This window comes from Pristis pectinata, chromosome 5, assembly GCF_009764475.1.
Source record: "Pristis pectinata isolate sPriPec2 chromosome 5, sPriPec2.1.pri, whole genome shotgun sequence".
In the NCBI taxonomy this organism is placed as follows: Eukaryota; Metazoa; Chordata; class Chondrichthyes; order Rhinopristiformes; family Pristidae; genus Pristis; species Pristis pectinata.
In genome coordinates, this window is record NC_067409.1 from 40,725,134 (window position 1) to 40,745,564 (window position 20,431).

General features: G+C 39.7%; 1 protein-coding gene across 1 annotated transcript in view; it reads left to right on the forward strand.

The window, feature by feature from the left end:
• LOC127570638 (tomoregulin-1-like) overlaps positions 1-20,431 on the forward strand; it is a 168,520-nt gene that overhangs the window by 92,964 nt on the left and 55,125 nt on the right. Inside the window, exons 3-4 of the mRNA XM_052016380.1 lie at positions 5,137-5,266; positions 16,649-16,675. Coding sequence (XP_051872340.1) covers positions 5,137-5,266; positions 16,649-16,675 — 157 coding nt within the window. The remainder of the gene's footprint in view (positions 1-5,136; positions 5,267-16,648; positions 16,676-20,431) is intronic.

The window sequence follows — 20,431 nt, forward strand, 5'->3', positions numbered from 1 at the left end:
CTTAAGCCAAAGCCCAACCACTCTGCTCCCCCTCACTCAGCTGCCCGCTTCGACGCTGCCTGCTCTGACGCTGCCCGTTGGATATGGCAGTTTGCTTTTTAAACTGTCAGCACCGCGCCTGCGCAGTCCAGCCCCCACTCTTCCTGATTAAAACTTATAAAACACTTAAAACAAAACTTATAAAAATCTAACCCTAATAATAACAACCCTATTAAAAACTAACCTTTATAATTAAAACCCTATTAAAAAAAAGATAAAAAAAGAAAAACTTATCTGCTCCGAAGTCTTCCGAAGCGAACTACCTACCTATTTTCCCAGCGAACTACCATGAAAATTTTTAGAATTATAGAATTATAGAATTTTAGAATTTAGCAGTTTTTAAAATTATGAGAAGCATTGATAGGGTAGACAGTCAGAATCTTTTCCCTAGCGAAGAAATGTCAAACACCAAGGACGTGCTTTTAAGGTTGGAGGGGGGAAGTTTAAAAGCGATGCAAGGGGCAATTTTTTTACACAGAGAGTGGTAAGTGCCTGGAATGGGTTTCCAGGGATAGTAGTGGAAGCAGGCAACATGGTGGAGTTTAAGAGGCTTTTAGATAGACACATGAATATGAAGGGAATGGAGGGATATGGATGACACACAGGAAGAGGACATTTGGTATAAATTGACATCAAGATTGGCACAACATTGTGGGCCAAATGGCCTGTACAGTGCTGTACTGTTCTATGTTAAAATGAAAGTATTGCCACTAAAGAGGAAACATTACATCTGCCTCTAGGAAGAAAGACTGTGAACAACACAAGAACTGTGGCAGTATTTGATTGACATTTTCTTCCCCTGAGTTCTAAACTAGGATTTTTGATTTGTTAATGCAGCTCAGTCCATCCATGTGCCTTTTGATACTTTGTAACTTAATATTAAATCATTACATAAGCAATTGCTAATCATCTTGGTGTTAATATATTAGATGTAGCTTGCTGTTTTAATTTGGTGACACTTCACATTTATTTGTATACAGGATGTGGTGTATTTTTCTGCAAAAGTATTAGTGAGTGAAGTGGGGTTATTAAATGTTTGCATGAAACTGTGTTCTGGTTTTATCATTCCTTCCAAAATCATGTGGATTCTAGTATGTTTCTATATGCTCTGCAGAGGTGTACCAGAGCTCTGAAAATCCTCCTCATTGACAGTCATAGTAGCAAATAATAGAAGTAGATTTTTTATCCCAGGTTTTTGTGTTAAGGATAAGATTCTAAAAATGGCAACTTATAAATGCCAACTTTCTTATATTGATAGTTATTACAGATAACCTTTCGATAGCATTGTATTTCTCTGATGAGTTTTGGAATACATCTCTACTTTGAAATCAGGTGTGGAGCAGTGAATCTGCACAGAATACAATATTTACAAGTACATCGAGGAGTCGAATTGGTATCATTGGATGGGTCTTTCCATCAATTTCCTTAAAATTAAAGTTGTCCGTTTATGCAAAAACCAGGAAAATGGCTATTCCTCTAATTAGATAAGCAGTCTGTATCCACAAAGAAATCAAAAGGATTTTTTGTTTGGAGTGCATCTTGATCTACTATGAGCCAACTAAGTCAATGCAAGAGCCAAACATAGGGGTGATGGATAATTCGGCACATCCCGGCATCACTCCCACCCCGGTAACCATCAAAGGTAAATCAAGGTTACAGTGTCTGGCAGGCAGCAGTTGTGCCACTTGTGTTAGACTGATAAGACAACGTACAACCAACTCCACATATTTTGGCAGAGTTAAGCTTTAGAGGGCACCACTGAGCACTTTGAGGCTAGGATTCAAACAAATTTAAGATCATAAGGCATAGGAGCTGAATTAGGCCATTTGGCCCATCAAGTCTGCTCCACCATTCGATCATAGCTGATTTATTTTTCCCTCTCAACCCCATCATCCTGCCTTCTCCCCGGAACCTTTGACGCCCTAACTAATCAAGAACCTATCAACCTCCACTTTAAATATACCCAATGACTTGGCCTCCACAGCCATCTGTGGCAATGGATTCCACAGATGCACCACCCTCTGGCTAAAGAAATTCCTCCTCATCTCTTTTCTAAAGGGATGTCCTATTCTGAGGCTGTGCCCTCTGGTCCTAGACTCTCCCACTACTGGAAACATCCTCTCCACGTCCACTCTATCCAGGCTTTTCAACATTAGGTATGTTTCAAGGAGATTCCCCCTCATCCTTCTAAACTCCATTGAGTACAGGCCCAGAGCCATCAAATACTCCTCATATGTTAACCCTTTAATTCCCAGGATCATTCTCGTAAACCTCCTCAGGACCTTCTCCAATGCCAGCACATCCTTCCTTAGATATGGGGCCCAAAACTGCTCACAATACTCCATATTTGGTCTGACCAATGACTTATAAAGCCTCAGCATTACATCCTTGCTTTTATATTCTAGTCCTCTCAAAATGAACACTAACATTGCATTTGCCTTCCTTACTATCGACTCAACCTGCAAGTTAACCTTTAGGGAATCCTGCACTAGGACTCCCAAGTCCCTTTACACCCCTGATTTCTGAATTCGCACCCCATTTAGAAAATAGTCTACGCCTTTATTCCTTCTACCAAAGTGCATGACCATATTTTTCCTGACACTATATTTAATCTGCCACTTCATTGCCCATTCTCCCAACCTGTCCAAATCCTTCTGCAGACTCCCTGCTTCCTCAACACTACCTGTCCCTCCACCTATCTTTGTATTATCCACAAATTTAACCACATAGCCCTCAATTCTGTCATCCAGATCATTAACATATAATGTGAAAAATAGCGGACCCAACACCAATCCCTGTGGAACACCACTAGTCACCGGCAGCCAACCAGAAATGGCCCCCTTTATTCCCACTCTTTGCCTTCTGCCAGTCAGCTAATCTTCTATCCATGCTAGTACTTTTCCTGTAATACTATGGGCTCCTATCTTGTTTAGCAGCCTTTTGTGCACCACCTTGTCAAAGGCCTTCTGAAAATTCGAGTGAACAACATCTACTGACTCTCTCTCCTTTGTCTATCCTGCCTGTTATTTCCTCAAAGAATTCTAACAGATTTGTCAGACGAGATTTCCCCTTAAGGAAACCATGCTGACTTCGGCTTATTTTATCATGTGCTTCCAAGTACCCTGAAACCTCTTCCTTAATAATGGACTCTAACATCTTACCAACCACTGAGGTCAGGCTAACTGGCCTATAATCTCCTGTCTTTTACCTCCCTCCCTCCTTAAAGAGTGGAGTGACATTTGTGATTTTCCAGTCCCCCAGAACAATTCCTGAATCTAGTGATTCTTGAAAGATCACTACTAATGTCTCCACAATCTCTTCAGCCACCTCGTTCAGAACCCTGGGGTGTAGTCCATCTGGTCCAGGTGACTTATCTGCCTTCTGACCATTTAAGCACCTTCTCCTCAGTAATAGCGACTACACTCACTTCTGCCCCCTTGGGCAATCTTGGGCTTACACATTTACATACCAAGTGTATGAAATACTCTGAGAAGGTGATGCAGGAAAAGAAGATAATGTAGAGAAATGTGTGGAAAATTAAATCGACTTTGAATAGGCAATGTTGTTCCTTGATTTAAGAAGAGCAACAGGCACAAACCAGGAACTTATAGGGCAGTGAGTCTTACATTAGTGGTAGGGAATTATTGGAGAAGATTCTTAGGGCCAGGATTTACTTGCATTTAGAAAATCATGGAGTTATTAGAGATAGCATGGCTTTGTGCTGAGTAGCTCTCGTCTCACAAAGTTGATTGACTGTTTTGAGGAGGTGACGAAGATGATTGATGAGGGTAGGGCAGTGGATGTGTCTACATGGCATTTGACAAGGTCCCTCATGGTAGGCTGGACCAGAAGATTAAGTCACATGGGACCCACAGTGAGTTGGTAAGTTGAATACAAAATTGTTTTGGTCATAGAAGACTGGGGGTAGTGGTGGAGGGTGTCTCTTTGATTGGACCTCTGTTGTTTTTGATTATATATAAATGATCTGAATGAAAATGTAAGTGGTCTAATTATTAAGTTTGCAGATGACATGAAAGCTGGTGGAGTTGTGGATAGTGAGGAAGGGTGTCAAAGGATACAGAAGATGGAAATTTTGGATGGAGAAATGCCAGTTGGAGCTTAATCCAGACAAGGGTGAGGTGTTGCATATGGGAGGTCAAGTGCAAGAGAAAAATATACAGTAAATGGCAGGACCTTAGGAGAATTGATATACAGAGGAACTTGGGGTACAAGACCATAGTTTCCTGAAAGTAGTGACACAAGTGGATAGGGTGGTAAACAAGGCATATAGTACTCTTACCTTCACTGGCTGGAACATCGAGTACAAAAGTCAGGAAGTCATGTCGCAGCTGTGTAAAACTTTAGGTCATGTTTGGAGTATTGTGTGCAGTTTTGGTTGCCACATGATAAGAAGGATGTGGGGGCATTGGAGAAAGTACAGAAGAGGTTTACATGGATGCTGCCTGGATTAGAGGGTATTAACTATAAGGAGAAGTTGGATAAACTTGGTTTGTTTTCACCGGAGTATTGAAGGCTGAGGGGGGAACTGATAGAAGAATAGAAAATTGAGAGGCATAGATAGAGTAGATAGAGTTTTTTTTACCAAAGCAGAAATGTCAAATACTAGACGACATAGGTGTGAGGGGGAAAGTATTCAGGAGATGTGCAAGGTAAGTTTTTTATACAGAGAGCTGTAGGTGCCTGGGACACCCTGCCAGGTGAAGTGGTAGAAGCAGTTATGATAACAATATTTAAGAAGCATTTAGACAGACACGTGAACAGGCAGGGAATATAAGGATATGGAGATTGTGCTGGCAGATAGGATTAGTCTGGATTGGTATCATGGTCGTCGCAGACATGCTGGGCCAAAGGACTTGTTCCTGCACTGTACTGTTTGTTCTATGTTCTATTTTTTATGACATTTGAGAGAGTGGTTGATTGAGGTACAGTATTGACATCTTCTAGAGCTGCTTTATGCTTGCTTTTGATTCATCTTAAAGTTTATCACTATTATATTGTTTTATCAAGCTTCAACCTTGAAAGAAGGAACCTATCATGACCCATAAATATAATGTAACTAACCTTTGTATTTTTCAGTGCCATAAACATTACATCCCAGTTTGTGCATCTAACGGAGACACCTACCAGAATGAGTGTTTCATGAGGCTGGCTGCATGCAAGTATCAAAAGGAGATCATAGCAGTCACAGACAGCTCTTGTTACACAGGTGAGTATTATGTATTGGCAAATGGAAGTTACGAGCAAAAGGTTCTGTTACTTACAACTGCAATTACTGTGATTCACTGATATAAACATACCCTCTTGAAGTGAACTTATCAACTGGCAGATATCTATCTGAAGGGCTTTACTAACCATATACCCAAAGTTAACTAATATATCTACTCAATCTACCATGAAAGTAAGTTGAATGGGGAAATCAGCTGCCATTTCAATCCCTGCTGTAGCAAGTTTACTTCCCGCCTTACAAGGAAGCTGGACCAACCAACTTCTGATCAACCCGTCAGTGGTAAGGCAGGAGGTGAAGTTGAGGCTCAGGATTTCAGTCAGCTTCTCTGTCTTTGCAATTGTGCACCTGAGGTGTGGCAGGAATGAGTCACAGTGTTCTGAGAGGCACAATTGCGGTTGGAATTCCAACGCCAACCACATACACATAGATTCAAAGAGTTATACAGCACAGAAACAGGCCATCTGCCCAACCCACCCATGCCAACCAAGGTGCCTTTGTGAGCGAGGCCTATTTGCCTGCATTTGAGCCATATCCTTCTAAACCCTTCCTAACCATGAGCCCATCCAAATGTTTTTTAAACATTATAATTTTACCCACTTCTACCACTTCCTCTGGCAACTTGTTCCATATACCCATCTCTCCCTGTGGGAAAAACTTGTCCTTTTAAATTTTTCCCATCTCATCGTAAACCTATGCCCTCTAGTTATAGACTTCCCTACACTGGGAATAAAGACCATGACCATCCACCTTATCTATGCCCATCATAACTCTATAAACCTCTATAAGGTCACCCCTCAGCCTCCTTTGCTCCAGGGAAAACAGTCCTAGCCTATCCAGTCTCTCCACTCAAACCCTCCACTGCTGGCAAAGTCTTTGTTAATCTGGAACACTGGAGGAACTCAGCGGGTCATGCAGAATCTGTAGGAGGAAAGAAATTGTCGACATTTCGGGTCGAAACCCTGCATCACGACTGAGAGTGGAGAGGCGAGTTGGCTAGTATAAAGAGGAGAAGGGGAGTGGCCTTTCTTGCCACTCAGTCTACCACAGTTGGTTTATATTACAATTCTAGAGAGATTAAAAAAATTACATCCATTGTGTTCCTTTTGTATAGTTGCATAAGACTGAAGCACATTCCCAAGGCAAATGCCAGCATGGCCAAGTTCAAACTATTCTCCATCTATCGAAGTAAATGGGTAGAATATTTGGAAGACTACTGATGCGTGCCTAAATTAGGAATCAAAATCTTGATTCATACTTCCATCTTGTAAAGCTCCATAACCATGAGGCAAACTCACAGAACTATACCTTAAAAATGAATTGTAATTTAATTAAGTTGGGAGATCCCAAGGTAATAACAATTCTAGATTGGCTGTTGGAAGTGGAAGCTTTGATAGGTTCCATGTTTTATTATGCAGTAAGGTATTAGTTAGATGGGTGAGTGAAATTAACTATCTTTTTTTCATGAAAACACTGATTGATCTTCTTCTTTTATCTATCAAGCAATGTTGTCTCTTTAAGCATAAATAATAATCACCATACTAATGGATATCATGTCATTGTAGAAATTATAGCATTTATATCCATTGTGCCAATAAAAATCCTTAAGCTGTTGCCGTGTGCTCCAATAGTGACATTCTTCACATCAAATTTATCTCTGCAGCTCAAAACCAAAGGGTTAAAGGGCCACAGCCAGCATATGCTGCCAAAAGGGAGCGAACCTGAGAGGAGCTCCTCATGGAATACTTAAAATTTTTAATGTTAATGATGATAGCCAACATCCAACCCCAACATCCAACATCTCAGACTGCTGAACGCATTTCGTTCCCTCACCATCACAGAGCTTTACACACCCCTAGTTTTCTACATTTCTCACCCTTTCTGCAGTCCTGTTCTCAGTCTTCCTTCCTGACCAGTGAAAATAAAAAAAATGCAGATGCTGGAAATCTTAAAAAAAAGAAAATGCTGGAAATAGTCGTCAGGCCGTGGGAAGAGAAACAGAGTCAATGTTTCAGGTCGGAGACCCTTCGTCAGAACTGATAAAGAAAGAAAAGAAGCTCATAAAGTTGTAAGGAGGGTGGGGGGAGGGGGATGTCTTTGATGGGGTAAAACCAGGGTGACTAAGCTGTAAACAAGGTTATCTGGTCAATGAGTGAATGGGAGTAGTTAGAGGGTGAGAACATAGACAAGAGAACATAGACAAAAGAAGATGGGAGTTGCAAAATGCAGAGCAGGAGGCCCTGCCCAGCAGACGAAGTTGGGTATGTACTCCGCTCCCGGGGATAAAACAAAACAAGCTGAGCTAATTTTATAGGTGGATGACTGATACAGGCAGAGAAATCAAGTTGTAGAATTCAATATTGAGTCTGGAAGGCTGCAACATACCCAGATGGAAAATGGGGTGCCGTTCCTCAAGTTTGCGTTGGGCCTCACTGTGACAGTACAGGATGCCACAGACCAGTGGGATGAAGAATTAAAGTAGCAGGCAAAAGGAAGCTCAGGGTCACTTCTGCTGACTGAATGCAGGTGTTCTGCAAAGCAATCACCCAACTTACATTTGGTTTCTCCAATGTAGAGGAGACCACATTGTGAACACTGAATGCAGTACACTAGATTGGAAGAAGTGCAAGTGAATTGCTGCTTCAGCTGAAAAGACTGTTTGGGTCCCTAGATGGTGGGAAGGGAGTGGTGAAAGGCAAGTTGTTTACATTAGAATATCGTCCCTTTCAGGCCAACACAAACCTATTTAGATCCCCAATGCAATTCTACTTCAGTGTGGATTTGTACATGCAGGAGACTTGTTAAACTGAAGTTATAAGCACTTCCTCTAAATTGAAATCTGCCACTCTTGGTGTAATCTTAATGAATCTTTACTGTACCCATTTTATACATTTATTCAATAATTTCCTTTAATATTCAATGCTCCAACATATAAAATCTAGGGACTCATTTGTTAGTATCTTTTCTCCCCATTGTCTTCACTATAAAGAATTCTGCTTCTATAACTCTGCATTTTATTGTTCCATTATGCTGTTAAGATTATTACTGTTTAACTTAGGCCATACTTCTTGTTTGTTCTATTCTACAAAGTATATAACTCCAGCATGAATTAGAAACTGTTGTAACATCTCATGAATTACACTCTGCTATTTGTTCACCAATTAGTATCAGCTTGAACTCATTTACAGTGCTCCCATCTCTGAACCAGTCGTGAGGGATTACTGCATTATTGGATGAGACAGTAAAATGAGATTCTGTCAGATTGGTGTAATAGATCGTAAGGCATCATTCAACTAAGACAAACGTCAAAGAAAACAGATTAACTGGTGGTTTATCTTGTGACCTTGGTGGGCTGAAATTGACTGCTACTTTTGCCTGTTTTATAATAATAACTGCAGTTGAAAAATATACCCCTGTAATAGTTATACTGTCCTTTGGGTTATCAAGAGCATGGGAAATGTTCTACATAAATGTAACTTGCTTTTTCAATGCAGCTTCAGGGCACTCATCATTTTTAATCTTATTGTCCAGAATTACATGCTGTTTGGCCTAGTGGTGGCATTCTCACATAGAGGCATAAATCATGAGTTCAAGCCTCACACAGAGACATGAATGCATAATTACTTCAGTATTGAAGGGTTTCTTTGCCTTTGAATAGCCCATTAAGCCGATACCCCTACCTTCTCAGTTTGAAGAAAAACATCTCAGAGAAATATTTAACAAGTATGCAAATTCTCACAATCTCTTTGCCAACATTTATATCTCAGTTAACATAATTTGAAGAAAAACTGGCCATTCAACTCTGTGGTGTGTAGATTGTCAGTGCTACAAAATGGATGATAAAAAAATTGGCAACAATTGTGTAGGTTGTCCTTTAGTCTTTGCCATTGAAGTTTGCAGATTGACGATAGCTCATTTTATGTTCCCACCCAAGACAGATTTTGATGTTGATGTGTGCAATCTGTTTGCTCCATATTCCTTCTTCTACAAGAAGGGGCTTTGTTGGTTATCACAGCCACTCAGAGCTTGTGAAAGGTGCAAAAGCCAGTTAAATTATCGTCTCTTGATTCTGAACCTTTTAACAGTTAAAGGAATGCAATCATATTGAAAAGCTGGCTTGCTGTGACAAGGTTGTTAACTGAAGAACTTGATTAATGACTTTGTGGAGATAATAAACATTAAATGATGGTACATGGCTATCTTCTGTATACAAATATTACTGTAGTATTCCTTTTCTCAGATTGAGAAACCCTAATAAATGTAAGGATTGGGTTTTTCTATGAACACCAACATGCATAGAATAATTTGCTTATCATTTGAAAAAAATAACATTGACTGCATCAGTGTAGGCACATTGCAACAAAACTGGATTGTGGTAGATAAATAAGGTGTACCTTTAATTTTGACATTGATAGGTCACTAATTCTGTCAAAAAAGCTGCTACTTTTGCCCATTTTATAATAATAACTGCATTTCAAAAATATGCCCATGTAATGGTTGCAGGAAAAAGAGAAGGCATTAGAGAAGATGAATAATCCAGTCATTTACATTGCCAAGGATTCATTCATATCTGTGTAGTTCAATTAGTTACTATCATTAGACTGACACTCTGCTGCATTAAGTGGTCACTCTCCTTCTCTCATCCCACTTCCCAACCCCTAGTATAATCTCACTGACAGAACATAGTCCTACAATCAACAAAATCCCATTCCACTTGTGAGAATGTACTGAGCAAGTGCATCTCACTCACAGTGTTGTTCTTTACTTTAATAATTATTTCTTCTGATAGGATTCCATTGCTTGGAAGTGGCACAGACTTGATGGGCTGCATGAGCTCCTGCTGTGCCAAACTTTTCTAAATTAACTTTTTGATTAGATAAGATATCTTTATTAGTCACATATACATCGAAACACACAGTGAAATGCATCTTTTGCGTAGAGTGTGCCGGGGGCAGCCTGCAAGTGTCACCACACTTCCGGCAGCAACATAACATGCCCACAACTTCCTAACCTGTACGCCTTTGGAATGTGGGAGGAAACCGGAGCACCCGGAGGAAACCCACACAGACAAGGGAAGAATGAACAAACTCCTTACAGACGGCAGTGGAGTTGAACCCGGGTCACTGGCAATGTAATAGCGTTACACTAACTGCTTTACTATGCGGTAATAGAGCAGATTGATGGAGGAAATACAATAGATGTGTTGACATGGATCTTCAAAATATTGTCAATAACGCTCACTAAAGCTTGATAAAATAAATGAACCCTAAAAGTTATAAATATGAATATAAGTATAAAAGCAGGGAAAATACATTGAATTAGACAGGCCACTGGATGGGAAGGTGTGGTTAAGGTCTTGAAGGGGCTGCAAAAAGGATGATTCCAGGAATGGAGGATTTCAGCTGTCAAGTTTAGCTTGGGTGAATAGAGGAAAGCACTTCCCATTAGCAGATGTTCAAAAACCAAGGGACACAGATTTAAAATGTTGAGTCAAAGATAAAAAGGAGATATGAAAGAAAAAAATTTACACTGGGAATAGTTATGATCTGGAACTCAAAGCCTGTAAGAGCAGTGGAAATATAATTAATTGGAGTCTATAAAAGAGAGAATAATTTGCAAAGTTATGGACAAGGAGCAGGATAGGAGCGGATGGGATTCTATTGTTGGAAGCATCACAGACTTGTTGGGATCCTTCTGTGCCATAATAATTCTGTGATTCACCCTTGCAGCTTTCCCCATTATCCCAATCAGCTCATGTTTTCCTATTCCCACAAGCAACTGAAAAGACAAATTGTCATTACACAACCATGAGTGGGCATCAGGGAAAAGAGATGCAAAATGATAAATATCATGTACTTAAATTGAACAATGGAAATTTAACAACTTAACATTTTCTCAATCATTTGACATACGCTTGAAAATATTTACTTTTCACTCTCCTACTGCTGAAACATGAGCAGTGGTAACAGGAGGCTGCTAAAATTCCTGCTCTTACTGTTGATATGCCCTTAGCCAATGACCTCTGTGGTTGATTGAGCCCATTCTTATTATGTGCCAGCTGTACTTCACTCATGCCACAATACTGAAGAGCAGATGGTGCCAGTCAGTTGAAGGCCTAAGTTAAGGTGTCTATCGTTCATTTTAAGGCAGCAGAGAGAACATCCAGATTCTGCATAGCCATGCTCAGAGCCGGCATGAATTCATTCGATTGCTGCAAATGGTATTTCATAGAGTTGGCTCTGTCCACAGAAGAATGCATCCTCTGCCATCATCTCAATCCAGCTGGACCTGCATTCCTCCAGCCTGTAAGCAGTTGTGAACAGTGTAGACTATTGCAGAATTTCAGGGGCCCCTGAGTGATTATTCTCTTCATTAATGGCCTCTTGGGCACAGCATCTGTATCTAGGTTAAAACACTTTGGAGAAAGCTGAGCCCTCGAGAGCCTGTGGTGCCCTGCTTCTAGTCACTGTGAACTACAGGGCACCACAGCTATCAACCTAGCTGGACCCATTGAAGTTCAACACTCTGATGGTGTATTATTTGGGAAGTTCATTGACTGCTCCAGTAAGTTTGAAATTAGTCCTGGCAATAATATGAAGATGTGCTTACTTCATCCTGTTGAACACAAGTCAACATGATTGGATGTTGTCCAACATTTAATTTGCAGATTTTAAGTTTTGAAACCAGGTAACTGGAATGTCCACCTCAGAGTTAACAATGCCTAAACTCCACTGGCATTCAACACTTTTTCCTCTGTACTTGTTAACTGTAAAATTTGTGCTTTCTCTTGACTCTCTGCATACAGGTCTATGCTCTCCTTTGTAATGAGGGGAAGAAGAGACCTAAGAGTGATGGAGGTAGTCCATTTAGTGAGAGGGTTCATAAAATCATAGTATTGTTATAGCACAGAAAGAGGCCATTCAGTCAATTGAGTCTCTGTCATCTCCACGAAGAGTAATCCAATCAAACCTATTACACTACTCTTTCACCATGGCCTTGAAAATTATTTCCCCTCATGCCTCTGCATGGTAGTAGGGCAGGCATGGTAGTGTAGCGGTTATAGTAATGCTATTACAGCACCAGTGACTCGGGTTCAGTTCCGGCCACTGTCTGTAAGGACTTTGTACATTCTCCCCATGTCTGCATGGGTTTCCTCCAGGTGCTCTGGTTTCATCCCGCATTCCAAAGACGTACGACTTAGGAAGTTGTGGGCATGCTATGTTGGCGCCCCTTTTGTGGGCTGCGCCAGAACACTCCACGCAAAAGATGCATTTCACTGTGTGTCTCGATGTACATGTGACTAATAAAGATATCTTTTCTTATAACTCCATCTTGAAATCCTTGTTTGACTCTATTTTATAAGATATCTTTATTAGTCACATGTACATTGAAACACACAGTGAAATGTATCTTTTTGCGTAATGTTTTGGGGCCAGCCCACAAGTGTCACCACGGTTCCAGCACCAAAATAGCATGCCCACAACTTCCTAACCTGTACGTCTTTGGAATGTGGGAGGAAACCGGAGCACCCAGAGGAAACCCACGCAGACACGGGGAGAACGTATAAACTCCTTACAGACAGTGACCGGATTTGAATCCGGGTCGCTGGCGCTGTAAAGCGTTACGCTAACCACCACACTACCGTGTGAGTTACTGATTGTAACAACTCTTTGTGTAGAAGATCTTTTTCCTCACCTGCCCTTTGCATCTTTTTGCAAAATTTTAAATCTGTGCTCTGGATCTTGCGGAAAAATGGAGGCAGCTTCGCTTCCCCTCCCCATCCCCTGACCTTCTTATTCTGGCTTCTGCCCTCTTCCCTTCCAGTCCTGATGAAGGATCTCAACCCGAAACATCGACTGTTTATTTCCCTCTATAGATGTTGCCCTACCTGCTAAGTTCCCTGGGCATTTTGTGTGTGTTGTTCCCTCCATCTACCTTATCTATACTTTTTTGCATGAATATAAACAAAACCACAGAGGTTGGAAATCTGAAACAAAACCAAAAATTGCTGGAAACACTCAGCAGGTGTGGCAGTATCTGTAAGAAGTAAAATAGAGTTAAGGTTTCAAATTGAAGACCCTTTGTCAGAACTGGGAAAGAGAGAAAACAAGTTAACTTTAAGTTGCAGAGATTGGGGGGGGGAGGTGGGGGAGAGGTAGATAGGACAGAGGGAATATTTCTGACAGGGTGACCCTAGAGTTTCCATGGGGATATGAGGCTGATGATGGTACCTGGTTGATAGAATAACGAGGGAAGTTTGAGAGAGGGAACATGAACAAAAAAGTATAACAGCTATAAAATATGGACAATTAGGGAGAGAAAACAAATTGGTAAAATACAGAGCTGTAGGAATTGTCCGACAGGTCAGGCCATGCTAGTAAAGAGAGAACAGCTGAGGCACTGTTCGAGAGAATGGCCTTCAGCAGAACTAAATTACCTGAAGATGTTGAATTCAGCCCAGTTGTGAAGACGGGTCTTTTCCTGGACACTGCCTGACTTGCAAAGTGTTTCCAGCATTTTCTGTTTTTGTGTTATAACTGGGGCCTTTCATCTTGGCTTTCTATTAATCATGCACTCAAGAACCTTGAATAATATTAATCGTAAAGCTTGATGAGGATTGTTAGTTTTTACTAGAATCCACTTGCTACCTCAATAAAATGATGACAGTAGCAGTTGTACTGCAGCTTCTAGCAGTTGAGTCAGAGTTCCATGACTGTGCCAGGAAATTGAATTGCTGCAGTTGCAGGCCAATTCTGTATTGAATCAGAAAGATGGAATAGAATTCTAATGATAGGGTTTACCAACAGGAGTCTTATCTCCCTATAGAACTCCTGGCTGTGCAGCATAGTCTTCAGCAGCACCAGGTGACTCATGTATGTTTTCAACAGTGAGGTATGTGTCCTTTCTTCGTCCTCAGTGCCATTCCTCCCAGTACTTTTATCCCACCAATCAAAGGGAACAGCCAGGTGTAACATATCTCCTCATTCAATTTTTTTGCTTCCTTTTATATTATTTAATAAACAAACTCCCTTTTGGTCTGACGCATTAACTCTGTTTCACTTTCCGCAAATGCTACCTAACCTGAGTGTTTCCAGCATTTTCTGTTTTATTCCCTTTAGGTTTGATTGTCTTTGAGTACAGCTATATAGCTTTGTTCAGACTTTATTTACTAGAAGAAGCTGTATAAGTAAGAAGTCAGTATCGGCGGATATAAATGCAATTTGAAACCAGTAGATAGAATATCATCTGTTTACAGACAAGAACAATAAATAATGTTACAATAGTTAGCTGTAGGTAAAGCACTATTTTTACTCAATGGTATGCTGTAAACCAGAATCAAATCACTAAAGGAGGGTGAAACATCTGATACATATACTCAGGTGTGCCTTTAACGGGTTCTATGCTTCTGCTAGTAATGGGCCAGGTTCCTGAAATAAATCTAGAGAAACAAAGGACTGCAGATGCTAGAATCTAGAAGAAAAACAGTATGATGCTGGAGGAACTCAGCAGGCCAGGCAGCATCCGTGGAGAAAAGCAGACAGTCAACATTTCAGGTGAGGACCCTTCTTCAGGACTGAAGATAGGAAAAGGGGAAGCCCAATATATAGGAGGGAAAAGCAGAGCAGTGATAGGTGGACAAAAGAGGAGAGGTGGGGTGAGCACAAGGTGGCGATAGACAGGTGCAGGGGAGGAGGGGAGAGCAGATCCACCGGGGGATGGGTCAAAGGTAAGGAGGAAAAAAAAGTGGGGTAGAAAAACGAGAGAGAGGCTAGGAAAGAAAAGAAGAGGCATAATTGGGGGTGGGGTTTGCTTAAAGTGGGAGAATTCAATGTTCAACGGCAATGCAGGCCGTGAGGCTGCAAGGTTCCAAGACAGAAAATAAGCTGCTGTTCCTCCAGTTTGCGCTTGGAATTCTCCTGGCAGTGGAGAAGGCCGAGGACTGACATATCTGTGATGGAGTGGGAGGGGAAGTTGAAGTGAATGGCAACAGAGAGATCCATCCGTAACCGCGATCCTCTCATCAGAACAGCTATTGACTTGAATTGCAGTAGAGGAAACAAATATAATTGAGCCCAGCATTACTGTTGGGATGATGAACTATGCATTTGTAAGATCAATCAACATTAGCAAGATAACATCTAGGCTAACATCTCAGATCTGAGTCAGTTTTAAACTTGCCATCCCAGTAAAGCTAAGCAATTAAAATCAGCCAGGAGACTTAATAAATGAAAAGCTGCTCTGTCTGATTTTAACCTGCACTTCTAAAGGGGAGAATGGAAATTTAAGATAGAAGAGACAGTATGTGGTTAAATTTGCAGATGTAGGTTCAATGATGCCACTTAGGCCAAACTGCCATGTTAAATTGGTGGTCTGATCTACTTTCATCCCATGGCCTTCTCACCAGATGAAGGTAGTACAAAGAACTGGGCACAAAATAGGTCCAAATAGGTAAGTATTTTACATTTTTAGCTTTTACCTCTCTGCCCAATATAAAAAGTTTAGGTCTTTTGTTCCTTGACTTCCTCTCACCCCACCTTCCCTACAACGTGGCAACTCCTCTCCCCCACCCTACCCCAAAACCCATTCGCTATAACTTAGTTGAATGTCAGGAACAATGCCTTTAGATCTGGTGTCTGACATTCTTTTCCTGCCTACCGAACAGCACCTGTTCCCTTTTAAGCCTACTGATCTTGGCATGCAACTGACACCTAGGAGTTACTCTGGCTTCATTGTTCTGGATAGGAACCATTGGCATTCACCTGGACAGTCACCCAACCAAGTGCTGCCCTGTGTTATTATTGGGACCTTTATATCAAAGGTTGACTTAATTGTATATTTACAGTTTTTGCTGTTTCTGTTACAGGAAAATTACATTTGTGGTAATGTGTTTAAAGTCTACAGCTGAATTTTTATCACATGATGAGACATTGTTAGAACCAGAGGAAATTAACTCTTACCCCATAAATTAGTACAGCATAACACAGTAATGGAAACCTGTACAGCAAAGCTCAAAGTGTTGTATTCGGACATTGCTTACATGGAATATTGCAATAAGCAGAGTTTCAAAGCATCTCTGTTCACAGATTAATGGATCTACAGTTGTGTAATTTGTGATGTGATCAGAACCTTTAAGTTATATTGTAGGTTATCAACCATCCTCTATTCCCAATGCATAGTTTTACCTGAATTTGCTGTGATGCAACAATAAAATCCTGTTTTAAGTGCAATCAGTTAGGATTTACTCACAGGGAACATATAATACTGTGATAATCCATGTTTTGTATTGTAAACAGCTCTGTGAAGAAAACAGCTAACCCCTGAGAATATCATCATTAAGATTATTCTTTTCTGTTTATTTTCCAGAAAATGGCTCTGGATCTGGAGAAGGAGGTATGTTTTATATCTTACTAAATAAATATTTCAAGCATCCTCTGTATTATCCAATTCAATGTCTTTGCAATGCTTTTTCATTTGAAAGGAACATTTTGTTAGAGCACTAGATCACTGGGGTCATTGCCAAGAACCCGTATTGAATGCAGGGAAATAATTTGGAAAATATTTCTATGGACATTTAAGAGTTAACAATATTTATTGGTTTAGGGGTGGGAGCACAGTTCCACAATAGTGGACTTGGCAGAGTGAGTGTGATGGTGGTGAGGGGGTTGGGGGAGGCGGTTCTGGAAAGACCCTATAATATTTTATGAAGAGGGCAAAGTTTCTTTCCAAAATACACACCTGAGTTCTATCTGATTAGTCCAAACATTTAACAAGTTAATGTTCTCTTCAAAAATGGCTTAAAATTTGATTTTAGCAACCTTAAATTGCTAGACTTTTATTATGTTAAGAGTTTTTCCACAGAGCTTTTATTATAACCCTGGACTCAGCATTTTGGTTGATTCTTAACTTTCTCCTCAGCTTGGAGCAATTGGCAAGTAAGAAAGATCCATATTCAGTAGATTAAAAATAATAATAAAACACACCACATCAAATGCATTTTCCTCATTGACCATCTCATCAAAAATTATTTCAAGTTATTGAATATGATTGCCTTTAACAGATCTATGCTGATGACCCCTGATCAATCCACACTTGTCCAAGTGACTGCTAATGCCATTGATTAATCTTTCTAAAGCTTTCCCACTACTCAGGTTAAAATGACTTCAGTATTTCTGGATTTATCTGTACACTCTATTTTGAATAAACGGGTAACATTTGCAGTTTTCCAATCTTCTGGCAACACACTGTTTCGAAGATTAATGTCAATACCTCTGAAATTTCCACCCTTCATTCCAGTAGTAAGCTCTTGACTCAGTGATTTATCCATCCTAAGTACAGCTAGCCTTTCTAGTATATCCTTTCCACATATTTTTAGCCAATTGGTATCTCAGCCATGTCCTCTTTTGCTGCGACTCCACCAGCATTTTCTTCCTTAGCAAAAACCAAACCAACGTTCTCATTTGGTGCTCTCAACCTCCCTGAGTATATTCTCTTTATGGACCCAGATCAGTCCACTTTGCATCTTACACTTGTTTGCTGTTTACATGTTTGCAGAAGGTTTATGGATTAGCTTTTACATTTACTACTAGCCTTTATGCTCTCTCTTTGCCCTGGTTATTTCCCCCTTTAACTTCCTGTTTGAACTTTTCTTCGCACTTTGTTACCAACTTTATATCTGTTTTGTACCCTTTTGTTTCAGCTTCATTTTACTTTTCCTGTGACCTTCAGGGATGGGCTTTAACTGCCCTTTCTTTCTCCCTTGTTTAAAGCACTTAGTGAATTTATGTTTATGCATTGTGAACCTATCTTATACCTTCTATTTTGATCTGGTCATATATAAAACCATAGTTTCTTGATCTAGCAGTTTCGCTGAGAGATCTTGAAATTTTAATAATCTAAAAAGGTCACAAATGGTTAAAATGTAAGGAGTGCTTGGTAAAGAATTTTGTGGTTCAGATTTTCACAGAATCATTGAAAGGCATACCTCTGCCATCCCTTTTATCAAGTGTCTTAAAGTATTTAGTAGTTTGGGTAAATGGCATTACCCATATGCACCATTTTTAGGTGTAATTCTGTAGGATACTGTGACCCACTTCTTCATCTTTAGTGTTTGTTTAATGCACTTAGCTGGCTTGGATACCACTAACTCTCTTTCAAACCTCAACATACAACTTTAATTAACCTGCACTCTTCCTGCTGTTGGTGGAAATTGCCCACAAGAAAGAATAAGTATTTGTTTGGCTTTCCTCCAATTGCATTGTTCAAGCACCACTTATGATTTAAAACAACGGACAGGAAATCTGTTGAAAGGCCTCTTCTCTGCCAATACTTTTCTGAATGAACCATTGTGTTCTTTACTTCTTCCTGTTGAGTCTCAGGGTTCTGATTAGTGTTTTCCTGATAACAGAGATGCGATTGGAATGATGTCTGCAAAATTATATTTAGATATATAAGCCATAAATGGTAATTGTATGCAATGGTATAATCCCTGGTGATAAATAAAATATTTTTATGAAGGATGATCAGAATGCAATCACACGATATAAATTTGCAAATGTTTGCAGAAATGCTAAATCATTAAAATTTATAAATTAAAAATTGGCATTCAATAAAATCCTGTGGAATGATTTTACAGCATGATCTGTTAACTCCAACTGAAGTACTGTACCACCATTTAAACAGAAATGTTAACTTTTCAATGTTAACATCTGCACTGAAATAACAGAGGAATTGTTTCAGATGAATCCTTCAATTCTTCATCTTCTAATAACCCAAGACAAAATTTCAGGACCTTATTGGAAATTTATTAATTGTAATTAATACCACAGAGTACCTGATTACATATCTGATGTGATTCAATGGTCATTTTGAGGTAGTTATTGGAGGTGATTTCTTCGGAAAAGAATGACTATGAACCATGGAAGCATTCCAGCTGATTTCAGTAAAGGGGAACTGAGAGTAATGTGAAGCTACTTGCTTTTTCCTGACTGAAACTGCATAAATTTTGTTCTACTTCTGGATTTTAAAATAATTTAATGTGCAAACCAACTTAATGAGAAAATTTTAGAATCAGTTTATTGAAGTAACACGACAATTCTATAACAAATACATTGAACAAAGCAGGCACATGATCCATCAGTATAGTGTTGCCAGACTAGACCAAATAGCTGGTAGCAGCATTTCCTATGATCTCCTCTTCTTGACTGTCCTGAGGCCCATAATTGCATTAAGGCCCGTCCTCCACTTTTAAGCAGACATTGTCTTCAGAAGAAATATTTTTACCTCTTAAAGCCAGAGTTCTGCCGCACAATTGTGCCCTTTTTTGATCTAAATTTTTTCTTCTTGATTAATTTTGGAACTACTGACCACTAAACCAATCAAGGCCTGAAAATTCATGCATGGCTGATTAACACTTTTATCAAATCTTCTTATCTTTTGCACCTGCTATTTTTGCATTCTAACCCAAATTGTAAACAATGATGTCTTGAGATCATCTAAACCCTTTCCAGTGTCTTATCATTTCCACTTTATGATTCTAATGTTTCAGGTAACATTTTGCCCAATTTCCTGCCTCCTTTCAATTCTCTTTCATTTAATTTCTGGTGAATTTATTTTCACTCTTTATAATATGCATTCATTATTACTTTATGATGATGGAAGAAATATGCAACTTTTAGAGCTTACTTTCTCTTTTGAAAAAGGGAGTTGCTTCATTTCTGGAACTTTAATGAAAAAGTCACTTATTGATAGCTTTACAGCCTGAAGCTTCAAGTGCCTGTATTTTGAAAATCAAATGTGAACAGTTTTCTCCATCATTTCTTCCTTTTCTATTTTAACATTGCTTTCTGGCCAAAATTCATGTTCTTTCAATTGAATGCACCTTTCCCAACACTGGGCTAGCTTGCGATGCTGGCAAGCTGATGTTTCTGTAGAGAAATGCTGGCTGGCTATACTGTGCATCACAATGGAGATACAAAATATGCTGGAAGTTAGATTTCATTCTGGGGCAGTTCCTAACCTAACCAAGATGAGAGAATAGATACACTTTATATCTAGTCTCCCAGCTTTACATACATTTACACCTTCATTAAAAAGGTACTTAAAGATTTTTTAAAATTTATTCTAATTATCATTAATGTTTTCAATTGA